This window comes from Suricata suricatta, chromosome 7, assembly GCF_006229205.1.
Source record: "Suricata suricatta isolate VVHF042 chromosome 7, meerkat_22Aug2017_6uvM2_HiC, whole genome shotgun sequence".
In the NCBI taxonomy this organism is placed as follows: Eukaryota; Metazoa; Chordata; class Mammalia; order Carnivora; family Herpestidae; genus Suricata; species Suricata suricatta.
The window spans coordinates 107,075,269-107,099,160 of record NC_043706.1 but is presented as its reverse complement, the minus strand read 5'-3'; the positions used below and the strand labels follow the sequence as shown (position 1 = coordinate 107,099,160).

The 23,892-nt window shown below is 35.0% G+C and overlaps 1 protein-coding gene across 3 annotated transcripts in view; it reads right to left on the bottom strand.

Moving 5' to 3' along the window:
* The window catches only part of NKAIN2 (sodium/potassium transporting ATPase interacting 2), a 964,622-nt gene that overhangs the window by 509,705 nt on the left and 431,025 nt on the right, over positions 1–23,892 (bottom strand). For all 3 annotated transcript variants that reach the window (XM_029945057.1, XM_029945056.1, XM_029945058.1), the window contains one exon: positions 1,092–1,229. In XM_029945057.1, coding sequence (XP_029800917.1) covers positions 1,092–1,229 — 138 coding nt within the window. The remainder of the gene's footprint in view (positions 1–1,091; positions 1,230–23,892) is intronic.

Genomic DNA, 23,892 nt, shown 5'->3' with positions numbered 1-23,892 from the left:
TGAACGGTGCTATCATATCTTGCGTATTGAAAAACTTTCCTGTGCAACAAAACATATCCTACATTTTATATGATGTACATGGCTATACGCCCTGAGAGGGGACATGTACTCATTTCTGGGTGAGCACTCAGAGGAGAAAGCTACGGGTTTCTCACTCATCCTTAGTCAGGCCCCTTGCTTCAGCTGTCACCACATTGTCTGTTTCAGTACCAGTGAGTTTTATCTAGGTTCCAGATGACTGAGACAACAGGTCATAAGAGGGCATCTTTTATGTGAAGGAGGCCTTTGTGAGACCCGAGAAGGCTTGCTGGGTTTGTGTTGAACAAGGCAGAGCTCTAGCTGCAGTATCATATATATATTCCTTTACCACAAAATTGCTTTATAATATTAAATAAATGCTCATGGACTTTTCCTTTGTCAAAAATAGAAGAGAAAAGATGATGAAACTAAAAAAATCTACATTAATGAAGAGCTATGGCTGAGATCTGAGGCACATACAAAGGTAAAAATTTCTAAGTTATGGTTCCCATAGCAACGGCAACACAGTTGGATTTCACTTTTATGTTAAGTAAGTTTAACTTGAGTAGAGATGCAAAATACTTCCTCTGAACCAAAAAAGAGAATTATGGAGAATATAGAGACTATGGTCCAGACCCTTCCGGCTTTCAAAGGTATCAAATATTAACCCTAATATGTATAAACAGTTTCACAACAAAATTATATGTTATTTGTATTGACTTAAAACACCTTTATTCAATTTATAAAATATGATTATTTAAAATGGGAAAAATTCCCACCAAAATGTGTTAAATCAATGGGCACAATCTTATAATTTGTAAATAAAAGAGCATAATTCTGTTTTTAATTAAAATAGAATACTTGCTGAAAGTACAATTTATGAAAATACAACCTGATTACATTCACTGTCAAGTGTCTTAAACTTGACATTTCCAATTTACTGTAGATGTAATCTGAAACTAGGAAAACAAATTAACATCACTTTAAGGAGAGGACACACATATAAATTTTCAAGACAGTTGTAGTTTGCATATGTATTTCAATGTTTTTAAAGAAGCAGGAAGGGTACTTACTCCTGTTATGTAACGAGGTCTATATTGAATAGTCCCAAATAAACCAAGAATGACGATAATAATATGTACAAAATTTGCCAGGATAGGTGCCCACTGATATCCAAGGAAGTCAAATATTTGCCTCTCCAGCACACAAACCTAGAAGAGTAAGACAGAGGATATAGATAAGCACAATGGTGAGAGAGAAGAGAGAGAAAAAGGATCATTATGCATTATAATTAACAATTATAACTGTGTCCCATATCTGGCATTTACCTTTAACAGTGAGACTGACATTTTTGGGTACATTTCAAGAAACACTATAGAAGCTTTAGATCCATAGACAGCCACAATCCTTTTTGGAATGATTTTGTGGAGGCATCAAGCCATACTCACAGATTATCATCTGTGCAGTCACAGGATAAATTATATTGTCATATGCACTAACACTTGAATTCATCAACCAGCAAATTCGCAAAGTCCACACAAAGGGTATGTTGTTAGGATCTGCTCAAATGTCATTATATAAAAGTTGGGAATAAAACAAAGGGGATTGATGTAGAGGAAAATTAACTCGTCAGCAAGTCAGCCCACCTGGCTTCTGCCCTTAGATCTGCCTCTAAGCAACTATAGTCTCCTACATAAGTCTTTCACTTCTCTGGGGGTACTGATCCCTCATTTGTAAAATGCAGGTCTTTGACTTCTAAACCAAATAATACTGGATTATATATCTAAAATGACTTTTTTGTTATAATTCGTTACCTACATAACTGGACAAAAGGACATTAAAACAATGGGAAGCAAAAATAAAAATAAAGGATCACTGTTATAAAAGATAGAAATGTAGGTCATTTCAAATTATTCTGTATGTATCTGTGTTTACAACTTTACAATTAAGACATAGGTACAAACCTAAAGATTGAGAGAAGTAAAACAAAACCAACCAACGAAACAACTAAGCAACCAAATAAAAGCTGTGATGGTCCAGAAGCACTGTTTCATATTGACAAGTAAAACCTGGATAGCTATCAAGTTTCTCATCAGAACAAATAAACTCAGTTTTATTCTTTCTTCCTGCCCTCAGCTGGAATGATAATATACTGTTGTGAGTATAACATTTTGAAAGGACCTGATATTCCACACAAAGATTCAACAATATTTTTTCAATGTAGGCTTTAAAGGGAAAGGATTTTAAAACCCCTAAGTTACTAACATCACTATGTTTTAATGATATATCTTGTCAGAAAGACATACTAACTCTTGAAACAGTTAGTGTGCTTTTAAATTAAATACCTGTAGCTCACTTTGAAGATTTCTTGAATGATCATTATTCCCACGTTTTTAGCCGAACAGCATATTTTCCCAATAGGCATTGAAAAAGAAAATGAATTCATGACAATTGTTTGTATAACACTTCCGTTTCCTAAGGCACACTGGGTACCATGTAGGGGCTGTAACAGTAATCCAGCCTTGTCAAATCTTCATTTTCACTTAGTCTTGGCAGTTGATTAAAAAAGAGAGAATCTAGGTCTGTTCTACCTTGCATATTCTTTTTTTTAATGTTTTATTTATTTTTGATACAGGGAGAGACAGAGCATGAGAGGGGGAGGGACAGAGAGAGAAGGAGACACAGAACCAGAAGCAGACTCCAGGTTCTGAGTTAGCTGTCAGCACAGAGCCTGATGCGGGGCTCGAACCCACGAATGTGAGATCTGACCTGAGCCGAAGTTGGAGGCTTAACCGACTGTCACCCAGGCGCCCCTACCTTGCATATTGTAAATCCACAATAGCCACCAGAGGTGCAAAAGTGGAATGTAAATAATATTGCACATAACTGCAGGTTCATAAACCTTGAACTGCCTTCTAATGAAACATTCCTTCAACTGTAATCATGCAGACAAACTTCACTAAAGGAGACCCATTTGTAATGTTAGGCAGTATAATGTGTCTCTTGTTTTTGAATCCATTAATGGTACCAAAAAATAAGTGGCTGCTCTCAGAGCAGCTGCTAATCATCTGTATAAAAGCTCTCTCCAACTTAGATCTCTCTATCGTTATCCTATGAATAAGCAGTAAGTAGGAATGTAAACGGCAGCAAGAGGAATCTAAACTCTATAAATTTTGAGCATCATAACTGTGGGGACACAGCAGGGAAAAAGTATAGAGGATGAAACACATTAGTCAAACAGTGGGAAATCTCTCAATAAATGCACCAATTATGGAAGAAAATAGCAGTGCCATCGTTAATTATAAAAAATATATAGATGATAATATACTTGCTAATTCTGTGTGGCTATAATGAATTTACATCAACATTTATTAGTCTTTCTTGTAAGGACAGAACTAATAGTTTCATCAAACATTACTTACAAGGTTATGCAGACTGAATAAGTTAATGTGCAATTCCTCACTTAACAATATTCCTCCTTTTACCCTGTTTCTGATTGGCCCTATTAGCCATCTTAAGTAGCTTTATCATAGCTTCTGTAATTTAGAGCTATGACTGAGGAAGGGAGGATTTTCTGAAGAATTCAGAAAATATAAAGGGAATAACAATTTATAGAAGTAGTTAGTCTTTTCTAAGAATTCCTTCCAACAGAAAGTATATTCATTATGGAATTACTGGAAGGTTTGTGGAGTTGTAGGGAAGAGAACGGATACTAGTTAAAACACCTATTAGATGATGGGCATTCTCTCTAAACCCCCTCATGTGTTATCTTTTGAGTCTACACAAAACCCTGAGATACACCTTGTCAGAAGGACATACTAATTGACATCTGACAACAAATTTAAAGAGGTAAATATTGTTGTTTTACTTTTCAGATCTAAGAAATCTCAGATGTGGTGTGGCTAAGTGATTCTCCTGATACCTTCTTAGAATGGTAAGTGCTAAAAAAAAAAAAAGTGGACTCTGTGCATGGCCCCTGCACCATGCTGCCATGTTCCCTATGTTGTAGACTTGTGACACACCTAGTCCAAAACCAAAAGCTTTCAGTTTATGTCGTAGACCTATGTTGTTCAGCCACAGGATATGTGCTGCTTTTTACCTTACTTATTCTGGAATAATGTAGAGAATTTCTCTGATCAGACTTGTCAGTTCATATCAGCATTAGTCAAGACAAAGTTCCTTTTTGTTTTATTTTATTTTCTTATTTGCCTCCTTAAGCCCATGTTCTCAGAGTTATTCTCCTTCCTCTCATTGGACCTTCTGTAAATTATTTACTTTATGTCCTTTTCATTACCTGGCATACAAATATAGGCGTATGGCCTTGAAGACACCAACAGATCTTCCTCGACTTACAATGGTATTATGTCCTGATAAACCCAGCACAGGTCAAAAATGACCTAAGTCAAAATACATTTAATACACTTCACCTACCAAACAACCTGGCTTACTTTAGCCTATCTTGAATGTGCTCAGAACACTTACATTAGCAAACTGTAGGGCAACATCATCTAATGCCAGGCCTATTTTATAATAAGGTGTTGAATATATCATGTAATTTATTGACACTGTACTGAGAGTGAAAAACAGAATGGTTGTATGGGTTCAGAATGGTTATAAGTGCACTTGGGATCTGTAGTTACCCAGGGGCTGTGGTTCCTTGCTTCTGCCCAGTGTCACTAGAGAGGATTGTCCTCCATATCACCAGCCCGGGAAAAGATCCAAATTCACAGTTTGAAGTACAGTTTCATTGCAGATGTTTTGCTTTTGCACCACTGTAAAGTCAAAGAATCATAAGGCAAACAGTCCTAAGTTGGGGACTGTCTCTCCCACCATTGTTTCCGTGTGTCATTTTCATATAAAGAGTCTTATGGAATAAGTCTCTCTCATGCTTGTTAGTTTGCTGTATATAAATTTTGTTTTTTGTGTTTGGCTTCTACATAGTAGCCTGTTATTAATGTGGAACTTGCTGCTTTCCACAAAGAATTATGTGCCTTTACATTATTATTTATGAAGTTTCTATTTGTTAACATAAATATAAGCTAATCTTTATCAATTATTATTTCTGCATCTATTGAGATAATCACTTATCCTTTTCCTTCAAATCATTATTGTGATTGTTTATAGTAATAGTTTTGCCATGTTCAATTCTCCTTTTCTTCCTGGGAAAATCCCTACTTGAAAAATAATATTATTTTCTTTTACCAGAGTTTCAGGTTGGATAAAATAAAATTTTATTTGTAAGTTTTATATTGATAAACTGACCAATGACAGTTATTTTTTCTCTCTCTAACTCTGTTCTAGAAGTTGTAACAGCCCTAAAATATAAGGTACAACATTCATTTGAACACTTAACAAACTTTGAAGAAACCATCAGTCCTACTCTCTTTCCCCAAAAGAACCAATGTCAATTTGGGGAAACTCTATTAAGTTCATAGCTTTTCAGGAATATATTATATGTAGATGCCAGCATATAGACATACATGGCCATATATATGTTTTGAATGTTTTCTACATCACTTTATTTACATAAATGGGATTGCAACATCTGATGCTTGTATATGTCTATCTACATTAGTGCACCCTACACATACATTGTATTCTTATTAAGTATTCAATTTTTTAATATTTACTTCTTTGGGGGACAGTGCAAGTGGGAAAGGGGTAGAGAGAGGAGGACAGAGGATTTGCACTCTCGGGGTTACAGCAGTAAGCCCTACGTGGGGCTCAAACTCATGAACTGTGAGATCACGACCTGAGCCAATTTTGGTCGCTCAACCGACAGCGCCACTCAGTTCACTTAAAGTGCCCCTTAAGTGTTCCATTTTACAGATATTCATTTATTTCCAATTCTTGGCTATAACACACCTAAGCACATTAAACAACCTTGTATATGTGTGTCGGTACATACATGGGATAGATCCTCACATATGAAAATGCTGGGTCAAATTCTGACCGCAAAAATCCCCAAAATTATAAAAAGTGTTATTCATTCTCTTTGATATACAAGTATATACTGTTAAAACATAAATATTACTCTTTTGCATTATAACAAATATGAATCTTAGTAGTCATTGTTTATCGAGTTGAATACACTTAAACTGAAAAGGTTTTCAAAAATCTTTCTTATTAGTATATTAAGTAGAAGGCATCTTACTAACAATGACAACAAATATTCATAAAAAGCACCTGTGAGATCTCGTTAGGATAAATGTACTGGCTTTTCAAACTGGAAGATACTCACTCTACACTCCTCAATTACACGTGAGAAAACCGGTCCCAATTAAGTAAATAATTTGTTAAATTAAGTTTGACCCCTTAATAGGAGTATTCAGTCTATAGCAAGTTTGCTTCAAATGTTTGCATAGCAAATTGAGAATCATTCATATTTCCTAGATAGCTATTGCCATTTAACTGTATTAACAAGGCAATTACATGTGCATGAACACTTTAAAATATTTTTCTAAAAGCCATTATAGGATGTTTACAGCCAGTTGTTTTCAACTGGTGGGACTCAAAATTGGGTTCCCTGAGACACTGCATTTTGTTAATAACTACTAAGATTCTTAATAAATTTTCCTCCCAAATATTTCTGTAATTGTATGTCCTTAAAATGTAGTTTGGAAGTTATTACAATTAATATGAAATAAAACTAATACACAGAATTTGAGAGGAAAAAAATATAAGTTTTTTTAAATTCTATTATAGTAGAACACAGTTTCCTTGATATAAAAAGAAATTTAAGTGGGTTATTAAATGCTAGTAACAACCAAATTGTTTCTAGTGCTAAATTATATATTGAAATGGAATTTATCTATGGGCATGCCTATTCTCCTACTTACATTCTCCACATTTCACTGTCTTTACTCCAGGATCCCAGCCTTCAGACTGTCTCTAGCTTTTAGGTGTCTGGGAAGAGATAAGATAGACCCAGACTGAGGTGCTAGGCAAGTGGAACATTATCCAAGTGAACCTCAAGGAAATGACAAAGCTTGACACAAGTTAAGAGAATACAAATTGTAGAATTTCATGAATCAATAAAGAAAGAATTTGCCTTCTCATTGTTTCCGGGAGAAGATAACTAATAAAATTTGTTTTGTTAGATCATAAAAAGTAGGAAATACGAGGGGGAATCATGATGAAAATAGGCATAAGAGTTCTCACAATGGATCCAAAGATCTTCTTTTATCTGTAGGGACTATGAAAGTTTACACAAACTTCCAGACAGACAGAATCTCGTATGGTCATCCGTTTGTCAGAATTTGGTCAATAGAAATTGCATGACTTTCTCCTACATTTTAGTCAAGTATGGTCAAGTGTGTGGTCCCAGTTGTAACTACTCTTTGTTTCTTGTCCAATCGAGAACTTAAAACACCAGTACAGGAGATAAGAAAACAGTTCTGGGGCCACCTGGCTGGCTCATTCGGTTGGGGCAGCTGACTTTGGCTCAGGTCATGATCACAGGGCTTGTGAGTTCACACCCCACTTCTGGCTCTGTGCTGACAGCTCAGAGCCTGGAGCCTGCTTTGTAGTCTGTGTCCCTCTCTAGCTGTGCCTCTCTCCTGCTTATTGTCTCTCTCTCTCATTTTCTCTCTTGCTCTCTCTCTCATAAATAAACATTAAAATAAAAAAAAAAAAGAAAACAGTTCTGGTACTGTCTCTTTAACCAATATAGGACTCGACTCCTTTTATACCTGCTCTGAGATCTTGTCTTGGATCCATGATTCTCCTGCCTGACTCCCTAGTGCATCTTTTGGTTGTCTGCCCAGTTTGGTAAGGCTGCTAGTTCTTATGTCTGTATTTAGCTGGTGTCTGTCACCACACTAGATCTCACCTATATTCTGGTTACTTACCATCCCCTGCAGTCTCCTATGGTGAATGATAATCTTGAGCACAATTCTGCTCCAGAACCAGAAAGGATGCCTCATGTTGTTTTTCCTAAACCAGTCCCCAGGAAATCTGTAAAGACTTTATAGGGACCCTCTGGGTCTTTATGACATCGCTGAGGTGTTGAGGTCTTTAGGATATTGTCTAAAAATACCACAGTATCACAAAGCAAATCTCTGTATGGATATGATTGATGATGTTACCTGCTTAAGATTTTCTGTGTTGTTCATAGTGGACAAGTGAGAATATATAAGCCAGCTCTTAAACATTATCTGCAGGAGATATACTAGAGACAAATATCTTTCATCTCACCAAGAGGGCGAATTCAAGTATGAAATTAAGAGAATAAACTTGAAGTAGAGTCTACAATAATTATACATGTAAGATACGGACTGAGCCATGCACAGAGCTTTACTTGACAAGTTTTAGCAACTCTCGAGTAACTGAGTTTTCAAGTGTGTGTGTGTGTGTGTGTGTGTGTGTGTTGGGGTGTTTGTTTACTAAGTAAAATTGTAAAGTGTTTGGTAAGATGTTGGGTCACAAATAACAGTTTACCCTATTTTATTAAGGGAGGATTTTCTGTCTCCTCCCACATAATTGTTTTCCTTTAAATACAAAACAAAAGAATAAGCCTTAATGACAATTAAAATACCACCAAAAGGAGATCTGGCTCCAATGGCTTCAATTGTAATAGAAATCAACATGTCATAGTGGTTCAAGACCCAAGTTTTAAATCAGAAAATCATGTTTAAATTCTAACTCACTATATGACCACCAGAGGTCATCTGATCTCTATGAACCTCAGTGTATTCACCCATAAAATGGGAATATTGTGGTACAGAGCTTTTTTTTTTTTTTTTTTTTTTGTGAAACAGAACTCTTAAGATTGGCATGAAGGTCAAAATAATAATGCATATATTTATTACAATGCCCAAATTGTATCCAAACATGGTTGCTAATTAATTCATATTTTAACAACATATAATGAGCTTAGAGACTATCATCTTAGTACAAATAGTCTAGATTGAAAGACTTGTCAGAATATTTTAGTTAGAGATGATGAACTCTTTCTTATTTTATTGGTCACAAGTGCAACTAATAATATCCTAGGGAGTCTTCTTTAATGAATGTTTTTCTGCCTTATTCAATGTTCCATCGATTATAGTACTTCGTAAAAGGATAGGCTTCAAATATTTAATTTCTTTCATGTTTTTCTTTCTCTCTTCCCATGTTATTTAAAAAACTCTGTTTCCATATAGGTAAGCAAAGCTAAGATTTTTAAGAAAGTGATGGGAAAGATTTGGCATAAACTCAAAGAAACTAAATAAAAACAAGTATTTATGTTTTTTACAGAAACACATTTCTTATAAGCTGCAAAACTAAAACAGTTCACAGTATTTCTTAAAATTTTTATTGAAATACAGTAAGTCATATATTTCTGAGGTTAAATTAATAAGGCTATTTAATTGACCCACCTCATAATCAAATAGTATATTTTAAAACTTCCCCAACCTTCTGTGTAATAATGCCATTTATATATAATTCTGCATGTGCTAGCTAATATTCTAGTTGTTCTGACAACAGAATCATTTATTATTTCTCACAGCTGTTCATTCTGCATGATAATTTATAATCATTTCATAGTTAGCACTCACAGTATCAAAAGACAAATTGATGACTAGCATAATATACTAGATTTTTAAAAAATACATCATTCTATAAAAAGCACACACAGTAAGTTGACAATAGAACACGAAAATATTGCTTGACTGCTGAGTGAACTTAACAAGTCATATAACTGCCTGATTTGTATATTCATAGCCATATTGTGTATATGTGAAATCACTAAATATTATTGGATATTTATTGGTAGAGATTTAATATTTTTACTGTCATAACACAAATCTTGGCCTTCTGACTGGATAGTGAGTATGGATTCTGATACAATAATTTTTAAAAATTGAGTACTTAATATATCCCATTCATTATGATAAGGACTTTGATATGCTATTTTATTTAATGCTTGCTTTTAAATCATGCACTCTAACAATGATAATCTATCATTACCTTTATTGCACAGATGAGGAAATTACCATGACCATGATTATATGCTTATCATTTTAACTTCAATGCCCATATTTTCAACCATGACCTATTTACAATGTACTAGAATATACTAGAAACTTAACAGAATCTGATGTTGCTTTCAAAAAATTTAAAGCACTATTTCTACTTTATTACCAAATATTTCCCTAATTTGATAAGGAAACATAAGAAGTTCTTTGTACAAGGTACAAGATAAAAAGAAACAGCAATAAATGTATTTTTAATTTTTTAAATGTTTTTTTTAAATTTATTTTTGAGAGACAGAGAGAGAGAGCACAAGCAGGGGAGGGTCAGAGAGAGAGGGAGACACAGAATCTGAAGCAGGCTCCAGGCTCTGAGCTGTCAGCACAGAGCCCGATGTGGGGCTCAAACCCACGAACCTTGAGATCATGACCTGAGCCAAAGCTGGACGCTTAACTGACGGAGCCACCCAGGCGCCCCAACAAATGTATTTTTAAAACATCTTAAATAACTTTTTATATATAGCTCTATGGCTTGCAAACTCACACAATTATGATAACTCCGTGAACTAATCATTATTAGTACTATTACTCTATTTCTACAAACTGTGCAGTTCACTCTAAAGACAAGTTTACGTTTAGGACAGAACATTCTTGAAAATAAAACAACCTGAAAGTTTATACTACTGATGCAGTCAAGAGACTAGTAATCCAACAGAATTACAATAATTGGCATTTATGTAGAATTGTGCCAGGAAATGGTTTCATACCTAGGTAGACAAATTCTCATTTTTTAAGTTTAAGGTCTCCCTGTATTCATATGAAATTAACAGAAAAGATAGGAGCTCTTGATAGATGGACCATTGTTTTGATTTTTCCACAAAGTCTCTAATTTTACTCATTGGAAATCTAACTTCTCAGAAGAATTGAATCAACCAAAATGACACCTGTTCTAGGTAGTATTCATGGCTCACACAAAGCCCATGACAAGTATGAATGAGAAAGTTAATGCATTCATTTGACCTTGAAATTTCCAGTAACTCCACAACAAAGTCTTAACTGATTCAAGCTCAAGCTACCATAAATGGGAGAAATACATAAGGAGAAACCACTTAAAGGGCAGAAGACCATGGTCATGAAACTTTTAATCATGTATGCCACAAGCACTGATGGCATAATATAAGTACTGGGCTAAGCAAAACACTGTCCGTCGCACCACTCAGGTATGGGATTGGGAATCAGTGATGAGGTGAATCAATTTTCATGCTGTCTGGAAGAATCAGTCTTATACTATAAAATACCTAATATCTGAAATGGTTCCTAGGACAGGAATTCTAAAAACTTCAAGTGGGCCCAGATGTAGCTGTTCAAATGACATCCCTGCTGTGGTTCTGTCTATCTGGTTCTGACCCATTTCTGGATCCTCCTACTGCTCATGCAGCAGGTGTGTACACACACACACACATACACACCCACCCACCCACACACACACACCATGTGGCTAATATTACCCATATCCAGAAAAACAGGTGAGAGAAGGATTGACTATATTTTAATAAGAGATTTTAGGAATTGGGTAGAATAAGTTTCTAAGTTCATCAACAACATCATCTGTTCAGCACAGGTTTTTTTTTTTTTTTTTTTTATTCATCGAGAGCTCAGTAAAAGCCAAATAACAAAAATAGCTTGCAATGTTCTTATTTTCATGTATCATATGGTATTGCTTTCTCATAGCAAATGACTTTCTCTAGAGAAAACTCTATTGCTATATTTTAACAGCACAATCATATTAAACATATTAAAGTTGCCATCTGGAGAATTTCAAATTTGCCAACTAGGTAAAAATGTGCATATATATTTTTTTTTTCTGTAAAGCTGATAAAGAGTCCAAAACATGCCTCATATATCATTATCAGAGAAGCAATGTCTAGGCAGATTTCAGTTTGGGTCATAATAAATACGTATTATCTTTGTATAGATTTCTATTTTGTGTATTCAAAACAAGGTAGAAAGCCACTCCAATACTCCTGGCCTTGCCCATTTGAGGCAGTGAATTAATAATGTTGTTACTATTATCGGCATTCCTTGTTAAGCAGATGCTGCCCATCTAACAGGACTGGAGGCGGAAGCACATGTACCATCTCAGGGAACAGAGGTGAACATCATAACGGCCTGCACTCTGGTGTCTTCCCATCTCCTTTGCTTCCCATTTGCTCTTCTCCTCAAATGAAGGTACCGGCAAAGGTTTCAAGGCCCTATTTCTTTGACTACAGCAAGGCAGCCATATGGAAGATGTCAATCAAACCTCTCAAGCTCTAGGTTATGTCTCTTTCATAAAATTCAATTTCATAAGGATAGGAGATGGAATGACAGCCTCAGTTACTCTGACTGCTAAAGGCCAATCAAGAGTTGAAATGAAAGCAGAAATGTTATCAAGATCACTTCCATGTACTGGCAGTCATGGTAGCAGTGGGTTATATCAGAAATTGCCACTAGGAATACAAGAGAATACCATTTCAGATGGCTACAGGAGCATTTTAGAATTTGTCATAGGTATGCTATTTTTGGCATGATAAATACCATGTCTTCTGTGCCCTTTAAAGTAACCATATTATTGGATTCAACACAGATATGGAGATGCTGTTCTGAAAAGAGGCAGTCATAATATTTGTTTTTCTGTTGACAGAATGTCTGTGGCTGTCCATGGGTGAATGTAATAAGAGATGATATTCTCTATCAGCTTTAGGAGTTCTACCATAGACTCCATTAATGTAGCATAGATAACTGGTACAGGCTCCAAAATAATAAACTCTGTCAAGCTATAAAATGTATTTCATACCTGAAACTTGAAAATTCAAAGTATTACAAGCACTCCTAAATCATACACATAGTTTCTCCATCCACATGCACACATTTTATATGTTACTATTAGTATTCATAGCACTATTCCAAGTATTTTCCAGATATGAGCTTATTTAATGAGGTGGGCAATACTATTACCTCCATTTTATTTTTATGTTTATTTATTTAGTTTTTAGAGAGAGTGGGGGAGAGAGAGAGAGCGTGTGAGCAAGTAGCGAGGGTCAGAGAACAAGAGGGAGAGAAAGAGAATCCTGAACAGGCTCTACACTGTCAGCGCAGAGCCCAACATGGGGCTGAATTCAAGAACCATGAGATCATGACCTGAGAAGAAGTCAGGTGCTTAACAGACTGAGCCACCCAGGCACACCCTATTATCCCCATTTTAAAGATGAGAAAATCGAGGCAGAGGGATTAATTGCCCAAGGTCTTATAACTCTTAATTGGTGAAGATGACTTGTCTAGTATCCAAACTTTGAACTATAATCATGTTATTTCCCAAATGATATTATAAATATGTATGCATATATAATAATTCATAAATAGAATATATGTGTATATATGTTAGTTGTTATAGATTAAAGAATGATTTTTTTCTTTTTAGTTTCATGAAGTCATCATACCATTTTTTTTCAGTGGGTTCATTAATAAGTTGATGAAACTACACAAAACATTGCCTAAATTTTTATTTTAAGTAATGGAGCTTTTTCTACCTTATGTAGCCCTAGGCATGGTCCCACATTTGCTGCAATGCTTTCAGGCCTCTATCTCCCAGTTACAGATAGTTTCATTGGCAATGGGAAATGAATTGGGCAATATCTCTGAAATGATGCTACTACCTGAAGAGAAATTTAAAGATGCTAAATACAGTTAAGAGGTCCAATTTACTTATAAGCTGTTCAAAGCACTGAACTACTATGTTCTACCACTCAAGTTATAAGTTTATAAAGAGCTGTCTATAAGCACTAACTCAAACCTGGTTATATGCATTGTCCTCATAAAATGTATCATGTGATTTAATTATTATATATACAATTAACTTAAGAGTGCAAAAATACAGCTTTAAAAAAAGCCTAAGTGTACCATATAATAAAGGCTACATAAAGGCATAAAGGTGAGTTTCTAGAGGACAGTTGGAAACAGTAATATAAATACAAATGGAATCTTTTTCCAAATTATTTTACAAGTCTTTAAGTTCTTACTCCACTGTAAAGAAACCAACAAATAACAATTAAGAATCAATAAGTTATGGATTCTTTATGCAAAAAGAAATGTGAAACTCCAGCCATTGATTTCACACACAAAGAAGAGTCCTTAGTCCTACATCAACAGAAGAGTCTTTTGTCATTTGAGTTAAAATGTGTTGGGTATGCATGTAGCACTTTTTATAATTGACTCCCTTAAGAAGGTTTTGGATTAACTCAAGCAGTGTCTAAGGAGAGTTGCAGTGTTGCATCACTTTGGTAGCCAACTCATTTCTTGTTATTTTGTGTATAAAACAAGTCACATAATCCACTGCATTACACCATAATCTATAGCACTGAAATGATTCCATAGATCTTAATTCATAGATTTTAATATTGTTAGGGAAAGACAAATATTGACTATTTCTCACACCTTGGAGGAAACAGAAACTATGAGTTCCAACAGTTCCTTTATGAAAATATTTTGAACTTTTTTAAAGTTATTAATTCTTTGTCTTTGTTCCATAAAAAAATTAACCAGGACTCTCCAGTCATTTGCTCTGCGCTGGACAATAACAGTAGGAGTAACTCTCAGGTTCTGGAGCTATATTTTTCTTCAAAGTTCTGACAGTAATTCTGACCTTTACCAAGTTTATCATAAAAACTAATTTATTGGCAAAGCTTTCTGAGATTTAACATTTTCTTTTCCTAGAGCTGGAAGTTTCAAAGAATGCTGAAATGCCCATGCTATCTATTAATTCCCTTATGACTAGGTTCAAATTTCTTAATTCTTCAAGTATGCTAATCAGAGAAAAGAAAGGTTTGAAGATGATGATTAAGTTGCCCTTTGTCCTGTATTTTAAAGATATGGTAATTAAAACCAAGAAATGTGTGTGCCTGTCTGTGTTTAGTGTGTGCGCACACACATGCACATGTGTGTGTGTAATATATACATAATGACAAAGAGATATAGAATCTTTCATATAAATATAGTGAGAAGTCAGCTACAACTTCAGCCATTTACATAGAGTTTTACCTAAGAGAGAGATCATAAAAATGTTACAGAAAATTTATAAGGAATTACTTGCCAACAAAAATCTTCAAACTTTCTTTACATAAGGTATTGTTCTGAGCACTAGGGGTCACAAGTTATGACTTTGATTTTAAAATATTAAATTATTCAGAGTATATTTTGCTTCACATATTAAATCACAAAATAAAAATCACAACCAAATCTCAAAATAATGTTTTTTCCTGCCTTGCGCCTTTTTGATCTCAGTGTTTGTTATTGCTGTTGTTTTCTTTGATTCCCTCTGCTTGGCTTTCTTTGCTTCACTGACAATCACATTTCACATTTCACATTGAAGGAAGCAATGTCAGTCTCAGACGCCAGTCACTGGACTCCAGCTGAACTCTCCCAAGTCTACCACTGGTCATGCAGCTTCTACAGGCATGACATCACCATGGTGAAGCACATTCCTGCCACTTTCCCATTCCCTGTTGTTCTAAGGGAACTGATCACCTTGCTGGTCTGGCAAAGTCTAAACACTCACATGTAATTACAGTCCTGCAAATACATAGAGAATCAAGCCACATCATGGTGGGAATTAGAAATCGGCCTAGTCAGTAAAGCACAATCTACTAATTACCTGCACTGATGGTTTTTCTGGAAGAAAATAATCATGACTCTTTTGATAAAAGGCAAATAAAATTGCCTGAACTCCCTTCTGCTATCTTATTTCAAAATAAGTTGACAATTTAAGACTTTTTTCAATATATCCATTCTGAAAGTTCTAAGTCTGAATTGTACTTTAAAATTGGATGTATTTTATGATAATGACATTTGGTAGAAGGTCTGCATTAAACTTATTTTAACTAATTTGCCATACAATAGTACTAGAAATGAACTATAAGAAAATAATACATTTCTGTTTTAATATGTCAAACTATGATAACTTTAAAACTACAAAGTATTCCAAGGGTTGTTTCTTTTTCTGGAAAAATTGACGAATCAAGATTTTTTTCTTGATAATTGACAAACATGATCCTAAGACACAGCATGATTTAAAGTTTTACTAACACAATGAAAATTATATAGGAAATATTTCTATTAATTTTAGCACATTTGAAGGAGGTACTTAAAAAGAACCAAATACCATATAGTTTCACTTACATATGGAATCTATAAAACAAAGCAAATAAATGAACAACAAGCAGAAAAAGACAAATAAATACAGAGAACAAACCAATGTTTGCCAGAGGGGTGGAGGATGGGAGTTGGGCAAAATGGGTGAAGAAGAGTAGGAGGTATAAGCTTCCAAAAAAAGGAGAAGAGAAGGAGAAGAAGAACAGAAGAAGAAGAAGAAGAAGAAGAAGAAGAAGAAGAAGAAGAAGAAGAAGGATAGAAGAAGAAGAAGGATAGAAGAAGGAGAAGGAGAAGCAGAAGGAGAAGGAGAAGCAGAAGGAGGAGAAGCAGGAGAAGCAGAAGGAGTAGAAGAAGCAGAAGGAGGAGAAGCAGAAGGAGGAGAAGCAGAAGGAGGAGAGCAGAAGGAGAAGCAGAAGGAGAAGCAGAAGGAGAAGGAGAAGCAGAAGGAGAAGAAGAAGCAGAAGGAGTAGGAGAAGCAGAAGGAGGAGAAGCAGAAGGAGAAGCAGAAGGAGAAGGAGTAGGAAGAGAGGAAGGAGAAGAAGAAAGAGGAGGAGGAGGAGGACCAGGAGAACAGCTAAATATTAGCTGGCACAGAAAATTCTAAACACTATTGATATTGAATATTAACCAACACTATAGGAGATAAACATATTTAAAATAGCAACTGAAAATTGAACACAGTAATTTAATTTGGACCTATTCAAGAATTTACCAAATGGTAACTCTATGAAGTGAAATGGCAGCTCTGTGAGGAAACTGATCAGTCATTTAATCAGCTTGACTGTGGTAATCATTACACCAGGTATACTTATATCAAAATACCATGTTGTTCACCTTAAATATATACAATTTCTCATTTGTCAATCATACCTGAAGAAATCTGGGGGGAAATTTAAAAAAGAACTAGAAAGAATTTTTTAAAAAGTACAAAAATGGTAAGGCATTCCAACCTGCTGTTTCAGAATTCATTCTCATTGGGGTTCAACTTATTTCAAAGGTTCTTGAGAAATGTAAGTTTTCACATTCCACAGAATAATTGATATCTAGTGATACTGGGGGGGGTTAAATATTTTATGGAATAATTTCATCAGAAATAAATGGCTGATTGGAAAAACTAATACAGATTTTTTTCTATATTAGATTTGATTTTAATTAGATAAGGAACTTAAGGTTGCCCTCACAAATCACACATGGATCTGGAAATGTAGAAGAAAAAAAGTTAATAATCTTTAACCAATATTAAATTTTTCATGCATATTTCCCAACTGTGGTTTATCACTGGGCACATGGTCCAGATAATGTTAAAGAGGTAATTTAAGTAAGAGATCTCCCAGACTGGGTCTGACAGAGGCAAAAGTAATGGTGAATCCAGAAGTAACTGCTGAGGTAAGGTATCTGCATACCAGAAGCTCTGTAAATTATGATGTGAAAGGAGAGTTTAGGCAAGTTGTTATTAAATTATAGTTGAATTGTATTTTTAATATACATTTCCAATTTTGAAGAGCTTCTCATTCCACTTCCCCTACTATACAAGTAAGTTGATATTCTGAAAATTAAAAGAAACTTTTACTCTGTGAAGATGTGATGTCTCAAACTCCTATGAGATGAGGAAATGCAATACATTGAACTCACAACTTCAAAGACTAGGAGAAATATTAAGAGGTACTTAGGTCTTATCCATGGGGTGATCCATTTCTTTCACCCTACACAAAGAAGACAGATTTTTATCAGCTTCTTCCAAACATTCCTGAAAATGCATCTGATAGCTGCAGCAAATTGCTATTTCCCATTGCATGCACATCACAAATGATAAACCTCAGCCACCATGACCCACTTGATAAAGCATAGATGCTTATCAAACTTGAATTCTGTTATTGACCAAGTGATAGTGTGCACATTGGAGGAGGGGTATGACAAAGAATTGTATGTCTTCAAGAACCATGGGAGATCCAATATTGTTAAGCTACCAGATGGTGTTGTCACCTGTTATTATAAACAAATATAAAAATACAAACAGACATTGTAGGATAGATGATATGATTTATAAACCAGTTATAAAGTTGACCTTATCTGGGCTGCTGCTTTGATAGAAAGCTAGGAATTAAGTACATGATGCACTCTGTCTTCTTCTTGACAAGACATGCAACTTTGCAAAATGCACGAATATGACCACACTGTGAAACTGAAAGTCTACAGAGTACCTCTTTAATCGACAGCTGAAATATAAGAGGATGAGTGTTGTCTCTGCAGAGCAAGGCCAATGAGTAAGTGTGGTCATTTATAATCTCTTTTTTCCAGCTTTAGAGTGCAAAATGTTAGTTTCTATATATCCCATTAATTGTTTCAGTTCCCTCCTAAATGTCTGAACTCATAGCAAAACAAAAGAGAATGGAAGCATCAAAAGTCATTATTTTAATAAGTCTAGCAAATTCAAACTCCATTAATACATATAAATTGCAAATCTTTGTTCACTCATTAGTTTATGACCTGCTCTCTGTGTATTTAATATGCAAATATATGAAATGCAGTGATTAGCCATCTTAGTTACTCAAATCCTAGAAGCCTTAGTATTTATATTGATAAAATGAGTACAAACACTGCATCTCCCTCTGGGGTTTATATGATATTTGAATGAAATATTAATGATAATAAACATTTATTAAATGGTTATTATGTGTCATGTACTTTATATGCATTAATGTAATGCTTATAACACCCCTATATGTGGGTTTCATTATTATGTCCATTTTATATATGAGGAAACTGAATCACTGAAGGGTTAAGTAACTTGCACAAAGTAATGCAGACCAGAAGTCAAATCCAGACAATCTGGTTCCAGAGACCATATTTCCAGCCAGAACACTACTGATATCTCTACCTAGTTTGTTATTAACTTAACCTGTCTCCCAGTCTTAGGCTTTTTTGCTTCCTAATCCATCCTCCATATGGCACCAAATTGACCTTTCTAAAATACAATCCTAACATATTATTTCTTTATAACTTTTAATCCATTTCACTAAATCCATGCATTCAAATTCATTCTCATGTCTCATAATAGCATTTAGCTTCTGGCTGAAGTTCTCATTCCACTCACACACTAAGACTGCGAGCACAGCCCAAACTTTACCTTAAGTACTGACAACACATTTTCTTTCATTCCTCTACAGCTTTCTATATCTGTTATACGTTTCCTGAAACAAACTTCCTACTCTTTACCAGAAAACACCATCTACTTTTCAAGATCCTAACGAAACTTTTCCAAGGAATCCTATTACATTTTCGATAGATCTGAGTTGACCTCCTCTGGGATGCCTATCTCCTGGATTAAACTTATCGAAGTCACATGCCACTGTGTTGCAATTATGAGCTTTCAGGTCTCTCTGCCACACTCAACTGTGAGCTCCTATAGAATGAGAATGGAGTTTGATGTAGCTTTGGGTGATAAGTGCCTGATATCTGGCAAGTATTTAGCCTTGAAAGCATTTATTCAATATCTATTAGTTCTCCATATTAAAATCATTTAAGTACCACATCAGTAGCCAGTTCAACGGTTCTATTCAATCAACATTTATGGAACACTACCGTCTGTCAAATACTATGGTGGGTATGAACAGGTGTCAACTACACATGGCCCTGCCCCTAAAATTCAGTGGCAGATTGGCACACTCCCAGTTAATTTTTATACCTTCCACTAACACAGTTATGTTATGAAGTGTTAGGTGAGTGCAGAAAAGGGGCATTTAACCCAGACTGAGGAGGAAGAAGAGAGCATGGATATTAAAGCTCTCTCTCCCCAAACTGCTATTGAAACTTCAATTACTGATTAAATAGAATGCTTTCTATTTAGCAGCTGCAGTCCACCCACACCTTGATAATTATGACAGTCAGCTAGCTTGTTACTAAGGTAGTTCCATCATGGTCTTGAATGATGCAAAGATATGAAGCAGTCATAACTAGTCTGCTAGTTATGCTGTTGAAGTGTTCATTCCCTGATAATTCAAAATGCAAAATGGTTAGTCTTCTGCAAACTTAGTGACTTAGCAAACTCATCAATTAATGCTAGAAACAGTAGATGTCAACATGCACAATTTTCTCTCGCCATAAAAGTGAAAGAGAGCAAAGAAGGATGAGGAGGAGGAGGAAAGAAGGAGGAGGAGAAATAAAACAAAACTACATTGGGCTACAGATTTATTTGGTTATTTATCATCTATAAAATATTTGTAGATTACATTTTTGGCTTGAGAGTTTTTGTCAGAAACCTAAACAACCACACTACTGTAGCCAGTCTTTTATATTGCCCATTTGTCAATGTTCTAGAAGACTACATACTGACATGTTCTATCATCACTTCTGAAAGATGAATTTCTTGAGGTCTGTCTTCTCTGTCTTACCTGCGTATTAATCTCTGTCTTAAGGATTACACCTCACACCTAATTCCCTCACCACAATTACTGAGTGTTGATGGGACATAATTGTACATATAAAAGTTAGAATTTCACTTTACAAAATTCTCAGATGCAGTAAAATAAAAGGAGAATTTATGGAATTAAAATTCAATGGGTCTTGACTCCATTAACATTCTCTCTATAAAAGCTCATAAATTAGAGAACTTCTACATGCCCTCGTTCCCTTGCAGTTGATTTTCAAGACAAAAGCTAGAGTGATCCTCTTAAAATATACTCAGATCATGTCAACCCTCTGATCAAAATTCTCCAGCTGCTTCCCTCCTCAGAATTAAAGCTAAACCCTGTAAATACCTCCCCACTATCTGCCCCACAACCTGCTTTCAACTCTTTGACTTCAGCTCCTATAACTCTCCCTGAGCTCACTCGACTAGAGGCACACTTGGCTCCTTGCTGATACTTGAACCTGGTAGGCATTCTCCTACATCATGGCTTTTGCATGCTCTGTCTTCTCTGGCTAGAAAATGCCCAGATACTTGTGTGGCTCAATTCCTTGTTCTTTTAGTTATTTATGAAAAATTCATCTTCTCATTGAGACCCTTCTAGTCACTTTATCCAAATCTACAATCTTACTTCGCCACATGTTCTAAACTTCCCATCAGTTTTATTTCTTCTGGCATCTACCACTTTTTATGATAATATGTATGTTAACATTTTACCCTATTTCCTGTCTCCCCCATTAGAATGTGAGCTCCATGAGGGTTGAGATTATTCTCTTTGTTTTACTAGCATATACTCAGTTTCTGAAGCAGCATTTGACATATTGCAGCTGCTCAATATATATGCTGCATGGACTGAATGGATCTCGGTAATGATAATTAAATATTTTTAAAAATAACAAGTGCTAAAAATTAGGAAGAACACTTGCTCCTTTTAGTGATTTATAGATGCTGTTCTAACTCCAACTAGCTGTGTAATCATTGCTAATCACTTGGTTCACTATCTTCAACAAAATAATTACCAAGGAGAATCAATAAAGAATATTAATCATTAATCTCATCTATCTTATATTTTGCTAGGAGACAGAATCTTTTGGCATTAGGATGCACCCTCAAAATTTTATTTTTGTGTATAACCTTAAGAAATTATAAAAAGGAAGAAGACAGAGGCATCCAGAGAGAACACCCCATCTCAGATGTGGGTGGGATTTAATCTGGGCTTGCAAAAAATTTTATGGAAGACTAAGAAAATGTAAATTATCCAATTATCCTAATCATATGATAAATATAATTAGGGGAACTTCTTTGCTCTCACAGTGTCTTTGCACTACCTAACTTACTGTAACCTTGAAAGGAATGCTCAGAAGGAAGAAGTCCCCAAATGACTAAGGTTAAGTTTTCCATCAGTAAAGAAGAATGAAAATTCAAAACAGGAGTTCAGGTTTTGAGTGTTTCTTGTTTTTGTAGAAGTGAAGAATGTATCCCTTGACCACCTGAGATTCAGATCTGCTACATGTATAGTATTTTATTTCTTCTTTGAAACAATTCTATATAGGAGGAACTATTACATTTCCTAATTTACAGTTGAGAAAATTGGTGCCTGGTCTGACTGGCTCCAATGTTCTTAATCTCTGCATCATGCAATTTCAAGTCTTGACAATTTTAGATACTACACAGTCAAGTTATTATTTTGTTTCCCATGGTTCCCTGAATGTACAAAAATATGAAGCTCAGAAAATAAAACCTTTTACAAAATCATAACTTTAATCATTGGATTATTTTTTTTACATTGATCTAATGCTCACATGAAAACAATGAAAGAATGAATGACCAAAGATCTCCTCCTTAATGTAAGTTCAGATCTTTCATTTCCTTTTGGAGCAGAGCATAATAAAATAATTAAATAAGGCAAATATACAAATATACAGAATTGTATAAGATCAGACTCTGTAGACATGTTGCCTGGATTTCAAACCCACCTTTGCAATGTAGCAACTCTATTACTCTGACTCATTTGATTCCTCTGTCTATACTTCATTTTTTAATCTTTAAAAAGAATATCACAGTAGCACCTACTTCATATGCTAGTCTGAGAATTTAATGAAATAACTTATGTCAGTCACATATAGAAGTCCTGGCACCTAGTAAGTAATTTGAAGCACTTTCTAGGTTATAAAGTAGACACTACTTTAAATAGTTATTTTCTCTATATCTGGTAAATAAAAGTAGAACTTTCTAGGTCTTATGTAAATCACATTTTGTCATATTGCATTTCAAATGGACTTCCATAAATGGCTCAGGACACTAAGGCATTTTCATTTACACTAATGACTTCTAATTTTATAATAATGAAGACTCCAATTAAACATGGCATACTCCAATAGATAAATTTGCTCTTCTGAAAATACTCAGTGAATAAATTAGTTCTAGGTGATGTACTGGATAAATACAACCCAATGATCCCATAAGAGCTGTAAGGAGTTTGAACAGCTTGTTTCCTGAAGCAAATCTTAAACCACAGACCTGGAACCTAACTCCACCAGTTAGGAGTTTCTGACAATGAGTATTTTCAGACCGAGCATGCAAGAGCAACCAAGGCTTGAGGGTAGAGATGTGCAGAAAGTGTTTCGCCCTTTGCTAAGTAGAGTATAGCATAATGGAGGTGATAAAAAACATTAGCTCAAAATTCTTTGGTCATGTACTTTCATCCATCTTGACAATGGACTGGATTTTTTGGATGACCAACCTGATCAGGGATGTGGAAATTGATCCTGTGGAAAAGACATCCATTCAGTGACACAGTCTAAGAGGAAAGCTCAGGCACAAGATTTTATCTCTCACTTCTAAAAGAATTTGTTGCTTTTGTAGGTTGCTACGTATTGTTGCTCATGCAACTTTTTATACAGAATGCTAATTTCGACAGTGTTTCTCTCCAGAGGAAAGCCATTATGGGAAATATAATGTAAAGATGAATTCTACCCTCTTGATATATATGCACATAAATTCTTTTTGCTAATGTTTATTAGTGCTTAAAATGTTACAGGAAATTTGGAATATCTTACCTCTACTTCACTTCTCAAAAATCCTATGATAATAGGTATTGTTGCACAGATATTTTAGGTAAACTGCACAAGATCAAACATTAGATGAAAGATTTGAAACCAAAATTTTCTCATTCTCAAGTCTATATACTCTTTTAACAGTCACATTAAACTATTTGGAAAAAAAAGGTATTTGTGGTATAGGACTGTTAGATTGATTATTGTGTGTGTGTGTGTGTGTGTGTGTGTGTTTTCTTTTTTTCTTTTTCTAGCAGTGGTGTTGAGGCTACAA